General features: G+C 64.1%; 3 protein-coding genes across 6 annotated transcripts; 2 read left to right on the top strand and 1 right to left on the bottom strand.

Annotated features, from left to right (window-relative positions):
• The first annotated feature begins 649 nt into the window (after positions 1-649).
• Positions 650-10,119, top strand: CDK10 (cyclin dependent kinase 10). 2 transcript variants are annotated; one of them, XM_075939830.1, is made up of 14 exons: positions 650-807; positions 2,131-2,203; positions 2,870-2,941; positions 3,132-3,234; positions 3,436-3,517; positions 4,935-5,002; positions 5,926-5,978; positions 6,275-6,344; positions 7,201-7,260; positions 7,530-7,653; positions 7,729-7,868; positions 8,330-8,382; positions 8,472-8,587; positions 9,116-10,119. In XM_075939830.1, exons 1-13 carry the CDS (start codon positions 712-714, stop codon positions 8,567-8,569), a joined length of 1,092 nt encoding a protein of 363 aa, XP_075795945.1. In that variant the 5' UTR covers positions 650-711; the 3' UTR covers positions 8,570-8,587; positions 9,116-10,119. The 2 variants fall into 2 exon arrangements, with proteins under 2 accessions (XP_075795945.1, XP_075795947.1); XM_075939832.1 differs by having other exon boundaries at positions 679-807; positions 2,055-2,203.
• A 506-nt stretch (positions 10,120-10,625) lies between these two features.
• On the bottom strand, positions 10,626-15,165 carry SPATA2L (spermatogenesis associated 2 like). 2 transcript variants are annotated; one of them, XM_075939828.1, is made up of 3 exons: positions 15,083-15,165; positions 13,867-14,173; positions 10,626-12,830 (listed from the first exon to the last, which is right to left on the bottom strand). In XM_075939828.1, the coding sequence occupies exons 2-3, from the start codon at positions 14,170-14,172 to the stop codon at positions 11,721-11,723; spliced, it is 1,416 nt and encodes a 471-aa protein (XP_075795943.1). In that variant the 5' UTR covers position 14,173; positions 15,083-15,165; the 3' UTR covers positions 10,626-11,720. The 2 variants fall into 2 exon arrangements, with proteins under 2 accessions (XP_075795943.1, XP_075795944.1); XM_075939829.1 differs by lacking the exon at positions 15,083-15,165 and having other exon boundaries at positions 13,867-14,314.
• A 1,773-nt stretch (positions 15,166-16,938) lies between these two features.
• LOC142831031 (L-fucose dehydrogenase-like) lies at positions 16,939-21,586 on the top strand. Of its 2 annotated transcripts, XM_075939826.1 has the most exons (6): positions 16,956-17,559; positions 18,902-19,009; positions 19,608-19,747; positions 20,169-20,265; positions 20,373-20,497; positions 20,797-21,586. In XM_075939826.1, exons 1-6 carry the CDS (start codon positions 17,325-17,327, stop codon positions 20,971-20,973), a joined length of 882 nt encoding a protein of 293 aa, XP_075795941.1. In that variant the 5' UTR covers positions 16,956-17,324; the 3' UTR covers positions 20,974-21,586. The 2 variants fall into 2 exon arrangements, with proteins under 2 accessions (XP_075795942.1, XP_075795941.1); XM_075939827.1 differs by lacking the exon at positions 18,902-19,009 and having other exon boundaries at positions 16,939-17,559.

Here is a 21,586-nt window from a genome sequence, read left to right as displayed (position 1 = left end):
TCGGTGTTGTGAGCCACGCAAAAGCTCGTGCCCCCCCTTTCCCTCCTGCCCAGACCCTACAGCTCCACCCCAGTCGCTCCCCGCCCTGCGCAGACCCCGCACCCCCATCCCCCCCCCCGCCCCGTCCGGACCTCGCACCCCCATCCCCCCCCCGCCCCGACCCCGCACCCCCATCCCCCCCCTCCCCGCCCTGCGCAGACCCCGCACCCCCATCCCCCCCCCCGCCCCGTCCGGACCCCGCACCCCCATCCCCCCCCGCCCCGTCCGGACCCCGCATCCCCATCGCCCCCCCGCCCCGTCCAGACCCCGCACCCCCTCCTCCCCCCCGCCCCGTCCAGACCCCGCACCCCCTCCTCCCCCCCGCCCCCTCCCCGCCCCCGCACCTCCATCCCCCCCGCCCCGTTCGGACCCCGCACCTTCACCCCCCCCCCGCCCCCCGCTGTCCATGCTCGTGCCGGTGTCACTCTCCCGCAGGAGGGGCGGTCGCGGGGGGCGGGGTCCGGGCGGGGGGGGAGGGGCTCGGCCGGGAGGAGGCGGGGCGGGGTCACGGGGGGTGTCCGGGCCTGGGTGAGCGCTGCAGGCCCCACGTGCCCCAGCAGCCTTGCCCTAGTAACCGTCGCTAGGGACTCTGAGGGGAGGGCGGGCCGAGCGGCAGCGGGTGCGCATGCGCAGTAGCCGAGCGCGAGGCTCCGCCCTCCCCTTCCCCGTGTCATGGCGGAGGCCGCTGGTCCCGAGCCGGAGCCCGAGGTGCTGCGGCTCAAGCGCCTCCGCGGGGGGGGCTTCTTCCCGGTGCCCCGCGAGGACAGGGTGAGCCCCGCCCCCTCGCGCGCGGGAAAGGGCTGAGGCAGGCCTGGGGGCCGCGGGAGGGGGCAGGAGTGGGGGGAGGGGTTTGGGGGGAGGGGCAGAATGAAGGGGGGGGGGTGCTCCCAGGTGGGGTCCCGAGAGCCTCGCCATGGGAAAGCCCAGGCCAGGCCCTGGGAGCAGGGACACGCAGAAGTGCCCCCCCCACATCTGGATGCACTTTGCATCTGCAGCCCCTGGGTGTGGGGTGACCCGCACGGGGACAGGTGCAGACCTCCAGGCAGAAGTCTGCTCATGGATTCAGTTCCCGTGGCACGCGCAGGGGTGGAAACGCTGCACAGGAATGAGGGAGGGGTGTGCTTGCAGACCCACTTGAGAACAGCTGGCCAGATGCTGGGCACAGCCCAGGGGTAGCTGGTGAGTGGCAGATTGCGTTCACGTTTCACAAAGCAAATCAGTGGCGCTGTTCCAGTGTCCGAACAGGTGGACTACATCTATATTGGCAAGATTTTGCACAAATACTCTTTAACGCAAGGCTGCGTCTACACCGGCATGATTTTGCGCAAATACTTTTAACAAAACGTTTTTCCGTTAAAAGTATTTGTGCAAGAGAGCGTCTATACTGGCAGGTGCCTTTGTGCAAAAGATTTGCTTTTGCGCAAAAGCATCCGTGCCAGTGTAGACGCTGTCTTGCACAAGAAAGCTCCAATGGCCATTTTAGCCATCGGGCTTTCTTGTGCAAGAAATTGATGTTACCTGTCTACACTGGCCTCTTGCGCAAGAGAACTTATCCCTGAGCGGGCACATCAGAGTATTTGTGCAAGAAGCACTGATTTCGTACAGTAGAACGTCACTGTTCTTGTGCAAATACTCGCGGCCAGTATAGACAGGCGGCAAGGTTTTGTGCAAAAGCAGGCACTTTTGTGCAAAATCTTGCCGATGTATCCATAGCCTAATGGTCCTGTGAGTGTTACACTAATTCTGTGCTTGTAGCATGATGCCCTGGGCCTTTCTAAAGCTTTTACATTTGCCACTAAAATGCTGTCCCATAGCTGTGCTAGCCTATAGTGCTTAGACTATGCTCATCGTCGCTCTAGGAGCTGAGCACCTTCCAGCAGTGTCTCTATCATGTGGCTGTTCCAAGCTGTGCGCCAGTCTAGCAGCAGTGACTTAGTCCAGCTTCTGGGGAGTGCCAGATAAAACTAACTTCACAATGAAAACCATAAGCCTTAATCACTGAATGCTGCCCCCAGGCTGCTCTGGAGAGGAGGCCCAGAAGGGCTGTGATGCAGAGGTGGCTGGTCTGACATGATGGCTCTCTGCTTTCAGCTGGGAAGGTGCCGGAGCGTGAAGGAGTTTGAGAAGCTGAATCGAATTGGAGAAGGGACCTATGGCATCGTGTGTAAGTGCTGCAGGCTTCAGTAGCAGGAGCCAGTTTGCTTCCAGCAGAGTGTGTGTGAGAGAGAGGGGGGTGCTGACAGCAACATCTCATGGCCCAATGTCTCATGACTGGAAAATACTCAGTGGCACAGGTGGAAGGGCAGCTACACCCGTTTTTCAGGATCTTGTCTGTTTCGCACTGATGAAGACATCAGTTGGGGGGAGGATTCACCATAAGCCCCACAGTGTTGAGGTGATGGTCAATAGAGATGTTAAAATGTGTGTGTTCAGGTAACGTGTAACCACTGAATTTTTCATGCAAGGGTGGAGGGCAGGCAGCTCCCCCTGAACACTGACTCCCACGGAGCTGCCTGTCTCCCCGCCCCCTAGGCTGTTGCCTCTGATGGGCTCCCCATGAGCACCAGCTCCTACCTGTCTCCTTCCCCCGCTCCCCTGTGCTGCTGCCTCTGATACAGAGGCAGCAGCATGCAGGGAGCCCTGCATGTAACTGTGAAGATTAACCAACGAGCCCAGGCTCATCGGTTAACTGTCTACACCTGTATGCTGTCGCATCCCTAACTGACACTGGTCACCAAGTGAACCATTGACTATGGTGGGTCAGGCATTGCCTTTGCTGTGAGGCAGAGTTTGGTGTTTCCTGACCATATGGTGTGTGTTACGGTTTCAGACCGTGCTCGAGATACCCAGACGGATGAGATTGTGGCACTAAAGAAGGTGCGGATGGACAAGGAGAAAGATGGTAAGAGGAGAGGAGCAGGGAAGTTGCTCTTCCTAGCAAGCTCTGTGCTAAAGCTGGGATTTTAGAGGTGGGAGGGCTCTCTTAAAGCCCTTCTTCAGAAATGTGGTTTGCACAGCACAGCCATATCAGGGCCTCAGATCAGGGGATTCAAGGGGGAGTTCTAATGTGGGACTCATGCCATTCTCTGCAGGAATCCCCATCAGCAGCCTGCGGGAAATCACCCTGCTTCTGAAGCTACGGCACCCCAATATCGTGGAGTTGAAGGAGGTTGTTGTGGGAAACCATCTGGAGAGGTGACAGTCCCATAGTACTTGGCTCTGCACCTGCCCTCCCTTACAGAGGAGGTGATATGTCCTCTCTTCCCTACCCCATTCATGCCATGTGGCACAGTACTCTCCCTGCCCTTGGCAGGAATGGTAGTTGGGTGACCGGTGGGGTGGTCAGCACAGTGGAACTGCAGCGAGGCGACTGACCGTGGTGTGTGTCTCCTGCAGTATTTTCCTGGTGATGGGTTACTGTGAGCAGGATCTCGCCAGCCTTCTCGAGAACATGCAGACGCCCTTTTCTGAGGCGCAGGTAAAAGTCCTTGTGCCGGTGCATTACCACTCCCCGCAGCAAGAGAGTGCTGTGGCTCTAACCAATGCAAGCAGCCTACCACCGAGGATCCAGATTCCAGTGTGTCTCCAATTGTTGTTGCAGCATTGTCTCATAGGTGTTGGCCCAGGGCATGGCGGCCGTTTGCGTCGGTAGCGTCCAGTGCTTGGGGGAGTTGGTGGTGGCTGCTGGGAGACAGCGCCAGTCTGTAAATTGGCTGTCAGTCATCAGGTCACGGGACTTGAGTTAATCATAACTTGGCGGCCTCTGTTTCCTGCCTTGCATTGGCTAGAACAGTGGTCACCAACCAGTCGATCGGGATCGACTGGTAGATCTTGGAGCCGCTGGCAGGGGATCCTGACTGGTTTGGCCAAGAGGCTGCCAAGTGCTGGCACTTCGACTGCCCTTCCTCACACTGCTGTGCATCTCCTGCCCTTTGCCTTGGATCTGCCCCTTCCCTTGAGGAGCCTCCTGCTTTCTGTGCAGGGTAGGGAAGGGACAGGAGGATGCTGATGTCAGGGTGCCCCCTCCCACTCTGTATCCTTTCTCCGCGGAGCAGAGAGGGGGCACAACAGGACTTGGGATGGAGAAAATTTGCTGGTTGCTTTTGAGAGTGGTACAGGGCCAGGGCAGGGGTGAGCCTGCCTGAGCCCCACTGCACCACCACCCCAGGAGCAGAGATAGGCAGGACCCTGCTGGAGCCCCCAGCGTGAACTCTTACCCCAGTCATTAACCCCCTCCTGCACTCCAAGCCCCGAGCACCCCTGCATCCAAACACTGTCCCAGAGCCTGCACCTAGAACCCCCCCTACATCCCAACTGCTTGCCCCAAGAGCAGCTCAGAGCCCCTCTTGCACTCCAGATCCCTTAATCCAAGACCAGAGCCTGCACCCCAACCCTCTGCCCTAGCCTGATGAAAGTGAGGGAGGATGGGCAAGAGAGGGAGGGTGGAGTGAGCAGGGGTGGGGCTTCGGAGAAGGGACAAGGGTATTTATATTGAAGTAGATCTTGGATTGCACTTAAATTCAAAAAGTGATCTCGTGCTTAAAAAGGTTGGAGACCACTGGGCTAGAATAATCACTCCCCCCCGGCTCTCAGTGATATGGGGCATTGCCTGTTGCCTGCGTTAAACCCTGTGAGCATCACTGCAGATAGACCACCCCTTTGCTACAATGCTTTGGGCCATGAGCTCCAGACTAGGGTGCATAGCTTTGCCATGGCCTTGAGCTTCTGCACAAAATGAACCAGGACATAAGCTATCAGCAACTGCTAGTCACATTGCTTAATGCCCGACTGGAAGGCACTAAGATACCAGGGGGATGTGGGCAGGTATCTGTGCAGATACAGGTGAAGTGGTAATGGGATGCTGTCTTGCTAACCGTGTCTCCCTACGTTCACAGGTGAAGTGTATCATCTTACAGGTACTCAAGGGCCTTCAGTATCTTCATGAGAACTTCATCATCCATAGGTAAGGGCAGAGCGAAAGGCCCTGTGGGTAAAGAGATTGTATGGGGAGGAGGGTCCACTGGGTAACAGACTAGACATTGGGAGCTAGTTGTGCCACTTGGGCTGTTAGCTTGGTATGCTCACCACCATAGCACCTCCTGCCGGCAGTCCTGGGAATTAGCTGGTTTGGCTCGCTGGACGCCTCCCTCTAGCAGGCTGGTGTCTCCCCGGGTTTCTCTTTGACCATGGTGTTCTCTTCAGGATGCTGCCCTCCAGCTATGCCTATGCTAGTGTCTGAGCCCCCCCTTCTGGGGGTGGGTGTTTATCCTCCTTTCCCCAGGGCACCCTGTTCTCCTCCAAGGGAACACCCAGTTCCCCTGGACCGACCCACCTTGCCTCAGTGACCCACTGCCAGTCTCCATCTAGCCCCCGCCTCAGGGGCAAATTGCAGTCTGTCATGGCCACTCATCACTGGCCAAGGGGTGTGGACCCGCTGCCCCTGCCTACCATGGCTGCCCTTTGCCGCCCCAGTAGCTTCAGGCCTGTAGCCTGGGAACTTGCTTGGCCAGAGCCTCCCCAGCCCTGCCTGCCTGCCTGCCTGCCTGCCTTCCTGCCTTCCTTCCTCAGCACTGCTCTACCTCCAGGAAACCACCCGCTTCCCTGGAAGTCAGGGCCCTACTGCTCTATCCAGAGCAGCAAGTTCTCTCTTCCCCCACCTCCAGGAGTCCCTCTTTACATAACCCCCAGCTGGGCTCTCGTTAGCAGAACTGCCTCAGCTGGGGCTTGGCTTGCAGCCCTCACTCAGGGCTGGTGTTTTGCCCTTAAAAGGCCAGTGCAGGGCAAATGCCCTGTCACACTTGGCTCTCAGTGGGGCAGAGGGAGACCCTCTTGACCTGCACGGAATGGCCTAACACAACATCAGTAACTGGCTTCTTTCTGATGCAGGGATCTAAAAGTGTCTAACCTGCTCATGACCGACAAAGGCTGCGTGAAGATAGGTGAGCGTCCCTCATGACTGCTTGTCCCCTTTGCTAACACAGCTCCACAGTAGGGATGTAAAATCCCATTGAATTGGTTAACTGGTTCAACATGACGTGTAACTGGTTTACTTATTAAAGGGGTGGGTGGGCAGGGGGCCGCTCCAGCCCAGCTGGTTAACTGGAACCGGTAAGAATCACCCGTTAACCATTCACATCCCTACTCCACAGATGCTCTGGCTCTCTCCTCACTTTGTAATGCAGAGGCATGGGCAGTAGCTGGCCTGCTTTTTGACCTTGAATCTTCTCTTTTGCAGCGGATTTTGGGCTAGCTCGGGCTCATGGGGTACCACTAAAACCAATGACGCCTAAAGTCGTCACCCTCTGGTGAGTAGGCTGTGCCTAGTCCTGGGTGAGTCACCCTACTGTGAACCCTGTGGGTGAGACCTACAGTCAGTCTAGGTGACCAAGACACCCAGACTGGGAAGCATCTGGGACATGTTTTGGGAGCCCCACCAATTTGTAATTCCTGCAAGGCTTCCTCTCCTGGGGGCTCTGGTCCCTGACCTCTTCACATCAACCGTGAGTTCAGCGCCTTCCATCACACCGCAATCCTCAGGCTGTCGCTTCTTCCTAAACTCTGGCCCTAGGACGCCACACGCCCCTCCCAGTGCTATTGGGGCATATGGGCCTGTCCCCCATTCAGAGCTGTCTGAGAAACCATCCAGGCAGCAGTGCTGAGAAGGGGGGGGGGGGTGAACACCCTGAGATAAACTGAACAGATCAAGCTTTGTAAGCCCCTCATTGCAAGGCATTTTCTCCAGTCCTCAAGTTTTTTGTGACTTCTGCACTCTCCAGTGTTTCAGCATCCTGTGAAAAAGTGACCTGGGTGCAAAAGGCTGGTCTTGGTCTCACTAATACTGCACAGAGGCAAGATTAGCTTCCCTTTCGCTTCTCCCTATGTGTACCCCCGAGGCTAACATTAGCACTTTTTGCTATAGCGTCACACGGCGGGTTCATGCTCAGTTGCTTGAGGCTAGTGTGAATCAGGTGCCTGTAACCTGCTCCCTTCGTATCGCACGGCCCGCGTGCAGAAGCAGACTTCTGGCTCTGACCTGTCCCTCTTGTGCTGGTGCATGTCCCCAGCTGTGGTACCTCGCTGTCCCGGCGTTGGGCCTGGCTTTGCCTGAAAGCAGCGTGGTCCCTCTCTGAGTAGCTTCTGTCCTTTGCTTATGTCGTGCAGGTACCGAGCCCCGGAGCTGCTGCTGGGAACGACAACCCAGACCACGGGCATAGATATGTGGTAAGGGGATCTCATATTGGAGAGGAACGCTCTTGCCGGGAATGTGCAGCACTTGCTGGGGGACGGCCATGGGACTGACGGGGGTCAGGGCGAGAGCTCAGGACTTCCGGAAGCACTGTGCACATCGGCATCACTGTCTCCCGCGGAGTCCGGGCCAAGGTGCGCCCACAGCAACAGAAGGGTCTGCTGCTGGGGGCAAAGGAGGAGTCTGATGCGGGGGATTTGTCTGCCTGCTTCCTACTAACCCAGGAGGCCTGTTCTTTCCCCAGGGCAGTGGGATGTATCCTCGCGGAATTGCTGGCCCACAAGCCATTACTCCCAGGCAGCTCGGAGATCCAGCAGATCGACCTGATAGTGCAGCTGCTAGGGACGCCCAATGAAAACATCTGGCCGGTAAGTGCTCGCTCTGCATGCCCTGCCCTGCCTCGCCTTTCCCTGACCCTGACCTGCGCTTCCCTCTCCCCTCAGGGCTTTTCCAAGCTGCCCCTGGTGAGCCAGTACACCCTGCGGAAACAGCCGTACAATAACCTCAAGCACAAGTTTCCGTGGCTGTCGGAGGCTGGGCTGCGCCTGCTCAACTTCCTCTTCATGTACGACCCCAAGAAGAGGTAAAGAGCCACCTGCAGCCCAGCACGGGCCATGGCGCGATGGGCCTGGGCTCTGCAGTGTGTGGGGTGGGTGCGGCTCCTGCCAGGGCAGGCTGCAATGTGTGGAGAGCTGTCAGCTTCCAGGAAGCCCCAGCTGAGGGCTCATTTACGTTTGTAGCCAGCTGCTTCCCGAGGCTTGAGCAGATCAAGGCAAAGCGCAAGGCCAGCTGTGCGAGAGAGGGCAGGGTGCCAGTTCCTGTTTCATTGCTGTGGGACAGGGTAGCACGGGTCAGATGCCTTGGGGCAGGCAGGGCCTCGGGGATTATGCTGAAAGAGCCCAGCATGGGAGATACTGCGCTTTGGCCAGGAAAGCAGCAGGCCGGCAGGGCACAGCGTGATGGGAAGGTCGCACTCAGGGGTTTCCTGAGGGGGTGTTTGTGGGAGATGATGGACTTTTCCTATCCCCTGTGTTGCCTCCCCAGGGCGACGGCAGGAGACTGCCTGGAGAGCTCCTACTTCAAAGAAAAGCCCTTGCGTAAGTGATTCCCTGTGCGGCTCAGAGTCAGCCGCTCCTGAGAGTGAGCCGGCGCTCCTGAGACTCAGTCCCTCTCCCCTTCTCTCCAGCCTGTGAGCCGGAGCTCATGCCCACCTTCCCCCACCATCGCAACAAGAGAGCTGCTCCCGGCGGCGCGGAGAGCCAGGCCAAGCGCAGCAAGCCCTGAGGCGGCACATCCCGCCGGGTAAGAACCATTGCCGGGCCCTGGCGACGGACCAGCAGGGACCCCGTCACCCGACGGGCCGCTAAGCGTCTCGAGCCGGGGGCTCAGGAGAGTGAAGGGCACAAGCCCCATCCCAGCTCTGCCAGTGCCGCTGCCGCGGCCCTGTGCATGCTCCTCACCCGCAACACTACCCCCTCCTGGGCTGTGATTGTCACAGCTGGCAGGGGGTTGTCATGGGGACAAGACTAGAGGCCAAAGCATAAGGGACTGCCCTGCTTCTCTGTCTAGCCCAGGAGTCTCAGGTTTGCTTGCAACAGACTGGAGCCAGTTTTCCCAGATACATGCCAGGAGAGAGGCCAGGCTCCCCAGCCACGGCTCTACTCTCACCCTGGAAGGCTTCTGCTCCCCCTGAGCCGCCACGCCAGTCCCAGGAGCTGATCCCTGAGAAGTGTCGTTTTTCCTGTTTGAGCTCATGCCCAAAGCCCCCTGAAAGCCTTTCTCCTGCCCACTGCCCTGGATCCAGCCTCCGTCTCTGTTCTTCTCTTGAAGGCTTCAAAGCTGCGGGAACATCCAAAGCGGAGGATGGGAAGGTGCTGGGAGCGGATGGAGGATTTGTAAGCAGCTGCTGCGGGACCCCAAGCGGACGCACCACAAGCTTCTCTTGCCCCGTTGGTATTCTCAGGCTGGGAGGTCCGGCGCTGCCTCGGAGAAGGAGGTGGTTCCCCGAACTCCCCTTCAAATGCAGCTGCTGGAGACGTGCTCTAGGGACAGGCTGGTCTGTCTTCTTTGTACCAGGGCAGAGGCCGTATTAATCCTGCACCCTCCTCCACCCACGGACGGTCACATCCTTCATAGCGGCTGGCTTATCACCAGGCCCGGGAGCTGGATCCTGCTTGCAGGCAGAAGCCCCAAGGAAAGGGCAGCATCTGAACACATTCCTATGGGCAGCGAGAGACAAGGAGGGCCAGCCAACCACAGATGGCTGCTGGGTTGTTACAAGCTGGAACAGGGCTGGGCAAATCAGGCCTGGGGGCTGGATCCAGCCTGCCAAGCATTTCTCTCTGGCCCGCCCAGCTGAGTAGTAGAGCATGCATGCTTACAGCTGGCAGCCTGCGTCCAGCTGTTCTCTCCCCCCCCCCCCACCTTGCTCTGTCCCTCAGCCGAGCTGCTCCCAGGATTCTCCTGCAATTTCAGGGAGCGCTGAAGTCAGGGTGTCCCCCAGCCTGCCATCTCTGCAGAGCAAGGGGGGCCACAGTAGAGCTGCTCTGGGCTGACGCATGGATGGTAAGTGACTCGGGAGGTTTCCCTTTGAGACAGCCCGTGACTTCTCTCGGAATCGTACCCAGCAGCAGCCAGTGCACACACGCTGTCACACTCACGCTTCGTCTCTCTCTACCCCCAGCGACCACGTGCCACAATCCCCCCTCCCTCACGATAATTGTCCCACCTGAGCTGGATGCTGCACGTTGGGCATTGCCCCGCTCCCCGCGCACACTGGCCCTTGGTTCTTTGTTCCTTGTGGTTATTCAATAAAAGGGGTTTAGTGTCTCCTGGCCAGCTGGCTTGTTAATCCCAGGCGGGACTGGCTGCTCTTCATGTAGCGTTGCTCAGCCAGAGCGGGCCCCTTGGGTGGAGGGGGAGAGCAGAGTCCTGGAAGCACAGTCCGGCAGCCTGAGATCTCCCCCCACTGAGCAGCTGGAGCCTCAGGGATAGGCAGCCCCCGCTGCAGGTGAGGGGCAGGACTTCCTGCGCTCCCTTGGCCAGTGCACTCTAGCACTATCACTGCCTCCTGCACTGCCACCTGCCTTAATTCCACCCCTGCAGGGGCCTGAGTGCGCCCGGCTAGGCTTGTGGTCCTGTGACTGCGCCCACCACAGACGACACAGCTTCCCCCTACCGCGCATCTCCTGGAGCACCTCAACGAGAGTGCCACCCCACTAAGGGCATGACAGCCTGAAGCAAGAGCCACCGCTAATGGGCAGGTGGAACCAGCAGGCAGGGGCTGAGCTAACGCTGCTGCACCTGGCTCCCCCCCCCTCCTGAAGCCAGAATACTGGGCTAGCAAGCAACACTTTATTAGGTAAGAGTGGAGGTGCCAGACACAGCTGGTTGGTGTGAGTAGAGCAGACATGGGGTGAGGGGCCAGTGGGAGCAGAGGTGGGAAGGGGGCCTTACCCAGCCGAAAGGGCGGGGTGCCATGCCCCTGTGCACTTCCCTTCCCCGGGAAGAGACAGAACCCATCACCATTGGATATGGCCTGGAGCAGGTGTTCAGTTCCTGGCTGCTGGGACTGATCCCAGCCAGCTTACCCTGGAACTGGGGACATCCCCTCCCTGAGCATGAGCCAGCAGGCAGCTCCCTTTGTGGCATTCCTGGGTCCAACAGGCAGCCTTGGGGTTTCCAGGGGAGGGAGGGATTGGCTGTCCTTTCCGGGAGCTCTGCTCAACCCCTGCCATGCGAGACAGCCGCTCTGCTCCCACCCAAGCACTCAGCACCTTCCCAGGAAAGGCACAAGCAATGCCCAGGCCGAGGACGGGAGTCCAGAGCTGAGCCGTGGGGCGATGGTAAGTGAATCTGCAGAGCCGGACCCTAAGGCATGGCAGCCCGAGCGTGAAGTGTGACCCTTCCTCCAAGGTCCCAGCAATCCTGGATTCTGGAGAACCCTAAGCACCGCTGCTCGTGAGGCAAGGTCTGGTCCCAGGAGGCGACTGCCGAACAAGAGCAGAGCAGTCACTCCCTGTGCAGCTGAGCCAGGCGGGACGGGAGAGTAAGGGGCAGATGTATGTGCCACTCCTCCTGACCCACGAGCCTGGGGCCAGGGCCCAGCCTGAATCCAGACACTTCTTCCCCTGAGTTCCCTGCTGTCCTGGCAGAGCAGAGGGAAGCTAGAGCCCTTCCTACGCAGGCAGGACGGACACAGCGGAGGCTGATCCCTGAACTAGCTCACAGGACTTGAGGGGGGATAGTAAGCGACAACGGGGGAGGGTGTGGGGCGAGTCTACAGAGCACTGCTGTAGTGGGTGGGGGCAGGAGGGAGCAGGCCTCTAGGACAGGTCCAGTGGCATCGGACAACTCCCGATGCTACCCCGAGGTAGGATTTGGTTGGCACGTCCCACAGCATTTGCAGGCGCGGGGAAGGCAACCTGTTCTGGAGCTAGGGACGAGCGCCAGAGCCTTTGTTCAGCAGCATGTCCACCTCAGTCCTCTGCAACCACATCCGCTTCTGGGTCTCGCTCTGCAGCTCCTGCATGTGGTGGCTGCCCCGGCAGGCCTGCACGGCCTCGCAGCCCCGGGCGTGGAGCAGATAGCACGTGGCACAGCAGTACGAGGGGAGGGCACCTCGGCTCAGGCACGAATGCAGCTGGTAGCACGGTGGCTCCGGCACTTCCCCACTGCTGCCCTCTAGCCCTGCGGCACCAGGTGGCGGCTCCCAGGGTCTCTCTGCAGTCTCGGACCAGCTGTGGGCCACTCTGCCCGCTGAGGGCACAGCTGTGCCAGCAGAGCAGGGCTGGAGGCAGCTTGCTGCCTGCAGTGGCTCCAGCACCGCACTGTCAAAAGGGCTCGTGCGCCCGGCACGCTCAGGAGAGACCGAGTCACTTCCCCTGCTAAGCTCCTTTCTCCAGGACATGAAAGAGAAAGAGGCAGCCTCTGGGTCGGGCCCGTTTCTATAAGGCTGCTCCCAGCCAGATTCAGTAGCCCCCCACTTGTCCCAGAACCTTCCCTTGTTTCCCCGGAGATCCTCAGGATAACGTCCTCCAACAGGCTTGCTCCACAGAGGGGGGCTTTGTTCCCGGATGGGAGGCCTGGGCTGCTCCCAGGAGGACAAACCCCAATGGGAAGAGTGCAGCCTGGCTTCCATGGGGTCGACCAAATCCTCTGGGTTTTCCAGCTCATCCCTGTAGAGATCAACGCTTTCATCACAGCCCTGGGCCCCAGGGCCCCTGCCTGTCGGCCATCCGGCAACACCCTGCAGCTTCTCCACACAGTCATCCAGGGCCCTGGTGCCCCTCCGCACCTGGAGCAGGTCTTCAGCAGACACTCGGCACGGCCCCAGCTTCCGAAGGATCTCCCCCAGGATCTCGCACTCCACCCTCGCTGCAAAGAAGCCACAAGCAGCTTGGACAAGCTCAGCAGCCGGGGGAGGGCAGGACACCACGAGATGCTGGTCGTCTCGCCGAACGTAGCCCATCCTGCGGAAGCTCCTGGCGATGTCCGTGTCCGCCAGCGCCGCCTGCAGGGAGTGCACGTACACCCCGGAGAACATCTGCAACACAAGCGCGGTGTGATGTGCTGAGCCCGGCGCTGGGCCCCAGCCAGACTCACCAGGTGATCTCAGCTCCCTTGGCTCCGCCACACAGTCGCTGACGCAATGAGTCACCCTGTCAGCAGCACCTAGCCCATGGCTGCCTGAGAGCACCTTGGATTCTCAGCTCCCCACCCCCCAACAGCCCAAACTGTGGTCCCTGCAGCCACCATTAGCCTCCGGGGGGGGGCGGGGGGGGGTGGGTGGGTGGGTGGGTGGGTGTGTGTGTGTGTGTGTGTGTGTGTGTGTGTGTGTGTGTCACACTCCATGCAGCACTGCCTGCTTGAGAACGCCAGGCAATTCAATTCCCAGGAAGGCAGCAGAGTTAGATTAGGGCAAGTGCAGCCCTGTGGTGCCCTCCCCCCCCCCCCCCGCCCATCTAACCACCCAGGTCTGTGCAGCCCTGAGCCGCAAGCTGATTTCTGTGGCACCCCAAGACTTTGCTAAGATCCGTGGACTGGAAGGCCTGACAACCCTGTGCCGGTGACTCAGCCCAGAGACAAGCGTCTCTGCCCCTACTCGCTTGAAGCCAGACAGACACGGGGAGGGTTTCCAGCAGGGGCGATTGGTGCAGCTGGGGGAAGGCAGGCCCCCACCCCCACTACAGCCCTGCCCCTCTGCTGAGGCCCTGCCCCCTGGGGCTGGGAAGAGGTGGGGCAGAAGAGAAGGAAGGGGCGTGTGTGGGAAGCAGGCACACACCTGTCAGGAGGGGAGGAGGTGGTGCCAGCCTCCCCAGCCAGGAGCACGGCGAGGCTGGGGGCAGCAACACTCCGCCCCCAATAGGCACTCTGGGGGCAGAGCGTGGGCGCGGCCAGGCCCCTCCCCGACCAGTGGCTAGACCAGGCCTCTGCCATTACAGGGAAGCTCTTTAATCAATTCCAGCGTCATCACCAGGGACTGCTCCAAGGGTTCTGTTCCCGGGGGGTTTGCACCCGAGCTGACGTCCTGGGAATGACCCCGGCCCGCTAACCGGTCCCCGTCCGGCACCGCCACTCACCTTGACGGTGCTGAACTCCCTCCGCCAAGGGAAGAGGTGCAGATTGACAGCGGCCAGCTCAAGCACCTCAAAGGCCCGGGCCAGCCCCCGGAGCGCCTGGGGCAGGTCGTCCTGTCCTCGCAGGCTGCTGGCGAGCGTGGCGAAGGCGTCGTTCTGCAGCGCGCGGTGCAGCTCCGGCTCCTCCAGCAGGCGCTGCCGCAGCGACGCCCTCAGGGCCGGGTCAGCGCAGACCCCCGCGCGGCCCCTGCGGAAATCCCCTTCCACACACCTCCTGTACTCCAGCTGCAGCGCGGCGCTGGGGCCCATCCTAGAGCCAGGAGAGCGGCTCAGGGCCCGGGCATGGCAGGGCCCCAGTGCCACCGGAAAGTCCCAAGATGGGCCACCCTGCCCCATTTTAACCACCCCCCGAGAGCCCAGCTCAGCCTGGGGCCACCCTGCCCCACTCTAACCCCCCCCCCAGAGCCCGGCTCAGCCTGGGGCCACCCTGCCCCACTCTAACCCCCCCCCCCCAGAGCCCGGCTCAGCCTGGGGCCACCCTGCCCCACTCTAACCCCCCCCCCCAGAGCCCGGCTCAGCCTGGGGCCACCCTGCCCCACTCTAACCCCCCCCCCAGAGCCCGGCTCAGCCTGGGGCCACCCTGCCCCACACTAACCCCCCCCCCAGAGCCCGGCTCAGCCTGGGGCCACCCTGCCCCACACTAACCCCCCCCCCCAGAGCCCGGCTCAGCCTGGGGGCCACCCTGCCCCACTCTAACCCCCCCCCCCCCCAGAGCCCGGCTCAGCCTGGGGGCCACCCTGCCCCACTCTAACCCCCCCCCCCCAGAGCCCGGCTCAGCCTGGGGCCACCCTGCCCCACTCTAACCCCCCCCCCCCAGAGCCCGGCTCAGCCTGGGGCCACCCTGCCCCACTCTAACCCCCCCCCCAGAGCCCGGCTCAGCCTGGGGCCACCCTGCCCCACTCTAACCCCCCCCCCCAGAGCCCGGCTCAGCCTGGGGCCACCCTGCCCCACTCTAACCCCCCCCCCCAGAGCCCGGCTCCGCCTGGGGCCACCCTGCCCCACTCTAACCCCCCCCCCAGAGCCCGGCTCAGCCTGGGGCCACCCTGCCCCACTCTAACCCCCCCCCCCAGAGCCCGGCTCAGCCTGGGGCCACCCTAACCCCCCCCGAGCCTCTGCCCCGGGGCTGTCCCGGCACGTGGGGGGGGGGGGGCGCGCTCACCTGCCCGCCTGGGCTCCCCCCGCTCCTCCGCCGGGCACCAACTTCCGGTTCCTCTCGCCCCGCCCCTCGGGCCAGGACACGTCACATGTCGAGGGGTGGGGCTGCAAGAAGCCCCGCCCACTGGGCGTTAACCCTGCCCCTGCCGGGCCGGGCGGCGGGGCCTGGCCCGAGACCCGCACAGCGACCCCCCGCATGCCCGTCCCCTGGGCGCCCCCACTTGGCCCCCCCGGGTACCCTCCTGCCCCTCCCACGTGCCCTCCTGGGCCCCCCAGGCAGAGACCCCCATGACCACCCCAGACACCCCCCGCCTCTCCCGGGGAACCCCCACCCGCTCCCCCCATGCCCAGACTCCCCTCCCCCACCCAGAGCCCCCACACTCGGGGCACCCAGAGGCTTCTGCCCCCCATCCCACCCGACCCCTGGGCAGAGCCCCCAGCCCACCCCAGGACACCCCCCCGCCTCTCCTGGGGACCCCCACCCGCTCCCCCCATGCCCAGACTCCCCTCCCCCACCCAGAGCCCCCACACTCGGGGCACCCAGAGGCTTCTGCCCCCCATCCCACCCGACCCCTGGGCGGAGCCCCCAGCCCACCCCAGGACACCCCCACTTGGGGAGGGCAGGAAACCACTGGCCCCACTGGTAATGCCCAGCCGGCCAGGGGCTCCCTAGGGCACCCACATCCTGCCTCGCCAGCTGATGCCCCCCCTCGTCCCAGGGGCTCTGCAGCCCGGAAGCCGCCGTCCTACCACCCCACGCCCGCCCTGCAGCGGGGCTGGTGTTTGGTCGCCGGTGGAAGGCGGGAAACGCTCTCAGCACAGGGGAGACGCAAGTGCCTTGCAGCCCCTCCCCGCCCAGCCTTGGCCAGCTGGGGACCCTCAGCCAGCCTGGCACCAGTGGGCCTGCTCCTGGTTCCAGCACCCGGTGCTAGAGCCAGCCCATGGAGCCGAGCACCCGGGCCGGGAGCTGTGCCCACTGGAGAGGGGTTATGGAGGGGGCCAATCTGGCTCCAGGACCCGCAGAGCCGACCTCCAATAGACAGATTCCCTCCCCCCAACACATGGCTTGCTGACCCCATGCCTGGGGGGCAAGGGCTTACACTGTCCCCCTCCCCCTGAGTGCGCTGCAGCAGAGGGGCCCACAAGGGTGCAAAGAGGTGGCAGAGATCCTCGAGGGCCGGAGAGGGCTCTCCGAGGGCCGGCGGCAGGCAGAGAGGAGGGGGCCGGAGCCAGAAGAGGAGCCAGGAGGTTGGCTGGGCCGTTTTGAGCTGGGCCCTGGAGCCCAGGCAAGCCCATGGCCACCTATGGGCAGGTGACGGTGCTGCTCTGTGCGTAGGAGGGGGGCAGGCCGTGGGGCAGGCGGGGGGCACGTCACAGAGGTGGCGCACAGCCCCACGGCGAGATGAAGGGACTGGGGCGCGGTGGGAAGGCTGAAGCAGGCAGGCTCAGGCTGGGCAGGGGAGGCGATGGAGCTGGCTCCGGGCTGCGCCTCGTGTGCAAGACAAGCCCTAACAGTGAGGGAAGCGGAGCCGGCTGTGTCCCACGCAGAGAGGGGCGAGCCAGAGGAGCGCGGAGCCAGGGAGACGGGAGCCACCGTGCGAAGGGAGGAACGGGAGCCCCAGGCAGGTCTGTGGCCTGAGGAGAGCGGAGAACAAAGGAGGCAACAGGGCAGCCTCAGTGTAAAGGAATCACCACCCCCCCCCCCGATTTGCCCCCGCCCGCTGGCAGACCCAGGCAGCAGGGAGGGCCCAGGCTGCCCTGCCAGGAGGGAGCCGTGGGCGTGCCGGGGAGCATCTGGGAGCAGGCCCGGGCGAAGAGACGTCAGGCGCACACGAGGAGCGGCTCCCTGGGCACTCCCAGAGGGAGGTGGAGACGGAGGCAGAGGAGGGAGCGGGCAGTGAGGAACAGCCGAGAGCAGGGGGCCCTGGCAATCTGCAGCCGCACACGGCGCTGGCTCCGGGCACCGGGGCGCGCGAGGAGCCCACCGAGGCGGGCAGAGGGAGCGAGGGGCAGGGCCTGGCTAGCCATGGCTCTCGGCAGGGGGTAGGGCCGAGGGAAGGGCTGGCCCGGACCAGGCAGACCGGAGCTGGGGGCGGGGGGGTCCCCCAGCGACCGGCGAGGGAGCCTGTCACTCGGATGCTTATGGCTGCCCAAGGCACTCGGCCTGTGCAGGGTGTTTGTCTCAGGCCACTGAGTTGGAACTAAGGGAGCAGCCCTGAGGCAGGAGGCAAAGGGGGGGGAGGCAGATGCAGGAGGTGGGGCTAAGTGGGCAGTGGGTGTGGCCAGGGGAGATGGGGGTGGAGCTAGGAATGCACTTCCCTACTTATTTCCCTGCCTGGGACGGGCACAGGCTGGTTGGTGGCTGGCCGTGGCTTGGCTCTGCCATTAGCGCCGGGATGTCTGCCTCGGAGCGAGTCGTGGTGGTGCTCGGAGGGGCTGGCACGGTGGGGTCCGGGATCGTGAGGGCGCTGCTGGAGAGAGGTAGGGGCGTCGGGCAGCGGTGACACTGGGGACTTAGTTTGCTTTGTTTTCCCACCATGGCGGCATACGGGCTGGCGTGGGCTTCGCCCTGGCTGTGATGCCAGCTCCTTGGCTCTGGGGTCCTTCCAGCGGCTGGAACACCCCTGGGGTGAGCAGAGCCTCGCCCTAGACCCCAGCTGCTGACCCATAGCTCCCTCCCACCGAGCCCCAGCCTCTGACAGCTCCTGGAGGGCTGCAGACACTTGGCTCGGGGACAGGAACAGGCTGCCGAGCTGCCATGTCCTGGCCAGGCAGCGGGGGCTGGGTGGGGAAAGGCCCCCGCCCAGCAGGAGCGAGGGGAAACCTGCTGGGGGTGCCGGCTGCCCCGTTGTGTTGCTCAGCCCAGCCTGTCTCGCCTGCCCCGCCCTAGCGAGCAAAGGGCAGGGGCTGGCCTGGGCACGCACTCCCAGCTCAGAGGGGCGTGTGCCCTGGCAGAGCCGGTGGGGGGTTCTGCCCGCACTGGGTGGCTGCCCTTGGCCCCTTGCCCCCGTGCACTGGTACACGGTGCCGCCTCTGCCTGGCTGAGCCTGTCGCCTGCCCGAGCCAGCTGCCGAGCCGGGAGGCGCCCCTCGTCCGTCTCCTGTGCCGGCGGCGTGTGCCCAGCTCTCCGGTGCTGCTACTGGGAAGGACACGTGCCCTGCGAAGCCAGAGCAGGCGGAAACCAGGCCCACTCCCTTCAGACGTACCTGCCTGAACCGCTGCCAGGCCCGCGTCCCCCGCCCCCGGCAGCCTGGCTCCGGGGCCCTTTGCCCCACAGATCTCGGATGCCAGCACCCTCCCGCCAAGGGCTAGTTTCAGGCAGGGAAGGCTCCGTCCAGATCCACGGGTGGGGGGTGGCTGGGGACAGCGCGGGCAGAGCCGTGGCTGTGTCGGCGGGGGGCCCGGATGAGTGGCTCCGGTTCCAGCCCTGGGCTTGCCGGGAGAGCCATGGGGGCGGGGTGGGGGAGCTGGCTCTGGTGTGTGCTCCTGGCAGCGCCATGCCAGCCGGGCACCCCGAAGCCTGCGGCGGGGGTTGGTGGGAGCAGCGTGGTGCTGGCACAGCGGGGTGTGCCCGTACCCCCCGGCTCTGGGAGATGTGGGGCAGCTCAAGGTCCACGCCAGTGATCTGCCCTGTGGTCTTGGGCCACGAGGCCGGGGAGATGACACAGAGGGGGCGGAGCCAGCGTGCCACGCCGCAGCCCCTCCCTGCTCACCCAGCGATGCTGGGGGGGGCGGCAGAGGCTCTGTCTGGGCTGGCGGGCGAGGGGCCGAGCTTGCGAGCTCCCTTCCAGCCAGCGTCTCCCCGAGCCCCTCTCGCCCCCAGGCTTCCAAGTCGCCGTCGTCTCCCGCGACGGAGCCAGGCTGGAGAAACTGAAAAGCTTCGTGCCCGCGCCGACCCGGGACCGTCTGCACACGCTCCTCGGAGACGTGGGTGAGGCCTGGGCGTCAGGCTGCCCCTCCTGGGAGACCGTATTGCAGGCCTTGCTCCGGCGGGCGGAGAGGCCAGGAGCCCGGCCCGGCGCGGGGCCCCCCTCTCATGTCCAGGAGGGCAGCTGGCGTTCGGTCCCCTCCCCGCTGGGGGAAGGTGGGGGCAGAGCAGCTGGGCTGGAGGCAGAGACGAGCCTGGCTGCAGGCTGGGGGTGCCAGAGGGTCAGGGGCCAGCGTGACCCGTGACAAAGGGGCAGCTCCCACCCAGCGACGCAGACCGAGGCGCTGCCGGTCCCAGCCTGCCTTGCCCATGGCTCAAGCCAGCTGGTCCTTGGTAGGAGGAGCCTTTTGGCACAGCCAGCTCCACTAGGGCTGGTATGCCCAGACAAGGGCCAGCTGGCAGCCTGGGCTCCCGGCTCCTGGGCAGACTCGCTCCCCAGCCGGCAGGGCCCATGATCTGGAGGGGGAGAGATGCCACCAGCCAGGAGCTGCTGGCACGGAGCCCTCGGGGCTGGGTTCCACCGCGGGCCGGTCTCGGCCCCTGGCCCTCACAGGGGTGGGCCCGGCGCCAGGGGCTCGCGCTCACTGCTGAAATCCTCCAGGGTCCGAGGAAGGCGCGGAGGCCGCCAAGGGAGCCCTGCTGAAGAGCGTTGGGAAGGTCACGGACGTGGTGTCGGCTCTGGGCTTCAGCTGGTGGCAGGGAGGCCCCCCCCACACTCAGACGCTGCAGGAGCTGACCCGGGTGGGTGCCGACAGGCGAGGCAGCTGGCTCTGGGGAGGAGGCAGCAGCCAGTCCGCAGGGAGGGCTGGCGGGGACGCGGAGGGGGCTAGGCCAGGCTCTGGTAAAACCGGAGCCGGGTAGCACCACCCTCGCAGGGTGGGGGGGTGTGTGCGAGGCGCTGAGCCGCTGCTGGAAGGGCTGTGGAGACAAGACCCGGCCCCGGGGGAGGGAACGGCCCTGAGCCAGGCGCATGCCAGGGCGGGGCGGAGATGAAAGCTGCGGGCTCGGAGTGGCCAGGGGAGTTCTGCACGTCCCCAAAGGGCAGCGCCGTCCCAGTGGGCCCAGGGACGCCGGCCTGCAGCCTGCACCGGAGGGATGAGACGGGCAGGGGGAGGCTGCAGGAAGGAAAGGCCTGGACTGACCTACATCCTCCCCTGCCCAGGTGCTGGAAACGCTGCTGCTGAGCACCTTCGCGGCCTGGAAAGCCTTCTTCCCCCTGGTGCGGGAGAACCCCGGCGGCTCTTACACCTTCATCACAGGTGAGGGGAGACGCCGGCCCCTGCATCCGGCCACGCAGAGCCCCGCCCCGCCCGCCGGGCCCGGACAGCTCCTCCTCCCCGGGCTGCCAACGGGCGCTCTGTTTCAGGCGGGGCCGGCGAACGTCTCCTCATGCCGGGCACCGGGTTCCTGACGCTGGGAGCCGCCAGCGTGCTGGCCTTCTGCCGGGTGGTCCGCGAGGAGTACCCCGACGTGCCCTGCAAGCTGAACGAGGTCAGTGCCCCGGCCCGGGGGGGGCACAGAGCCCCTCGCGTCCTGAACGAAGGTGCCTGGGCCAGAGCCCAGCCAGGCCGGTGTCCCAGGCCGGCCTAGTGCTGCTGAGCTGGGCTACTGGGAGGCTGGTGTCTCCTGTCGCTCGGCAGAGGGCAGCCTGGCCCCTTCCGGTGTCCACCAGCCCCTACTCAGGGGGTCCTGGCTGCATGGGGCAGGTCTGGGGGGGTGACCCCCATGAGGGCGGCTGCCCCGTCCGCCTCCCGGCCAGCCAGCAGTAACCTCCCCCCTTTCTTCTGCAGCTGAAGATTAACATGGGGGTGGTGGCCCAGGACCCCGGGCGCCCCGGCTACGTGAGTCACCTGGAGGTGGGCGCGGCGGTGGCCGCGCTGCTGGAGAAGGGGAGCGTCTCCCACGCGGTGCTGTGCGCCGGCTCGCCAGCCGACCTGCAGGCCCTGGCCCGGGAGGGGACGATTTGAGGCAGCCCTGGTGACGGGCTCTCGAGCAGGGTCCGCCCTTAGCCCCCACCAGCTGGGATGGGTGGGCTCCGCTGGGGCCCCTTTCCCGGCTGGGGACCCCACGTCCTGCTCTCTAAGTCCCTCCCTTTCTCTCCCCCCTGCCGGCCTAGGAGGGGAAGGTCCAGGCTAGACTTGGGCACGGGGAGGAACAAGCGGCTGCTGGCCCCTCTCACCCCCAGACTCTGGCAGAAATGCCAGCCGGGCCCAGGAGCAGGTGGTGCAGGAGGGCAGCTCTGGGGGGAGCCAGCCCCACGCCCCTTCTTAAGCCATGGGCCCCAGCCATGGGCCCACGCCCCCATTTCCGCTCCCTCCTCCGCCTGTTCGGAGTGGTCCAGCCGGGCAGGGCCGTCCATCCAGCCTCACCCGCCCTCCCTCCCCGCGGGATTTTATCAGGCCCCTGCCATGTGACTCTCCTCCGGGCGCCAGCCGTGGCCCACGCCCACAGCCGTGTCCTCCCCCAGCGCGGCTCTGGAAGTCACCCGCCCGTGGGCCAGGCCCTGCCCGACGCTGCGCGCGGAGGCTGCGTCCCGGGGCTTGGCTTTGCATGTTCCAATAAACGGTGTTTGTGCACCTG

This window comes from Pelodiscus sinensis, chromosome 12 (assembly GCF_049634645.1).
Source record: "Pelodiscus sinensis isolate JC-2024 chromosome 12, ASM4963464v1, whole genome shotgun sequence".
Classification (NCBI taxonomy): Eukaryota; Metazoa; Chordata; order Testudines; family Trionychidae; genus Pelodiscus; species Pelodiscus sinensis.
This window is presented reverse-complemented; position numbering and strand designations above follow the sequence as displayed.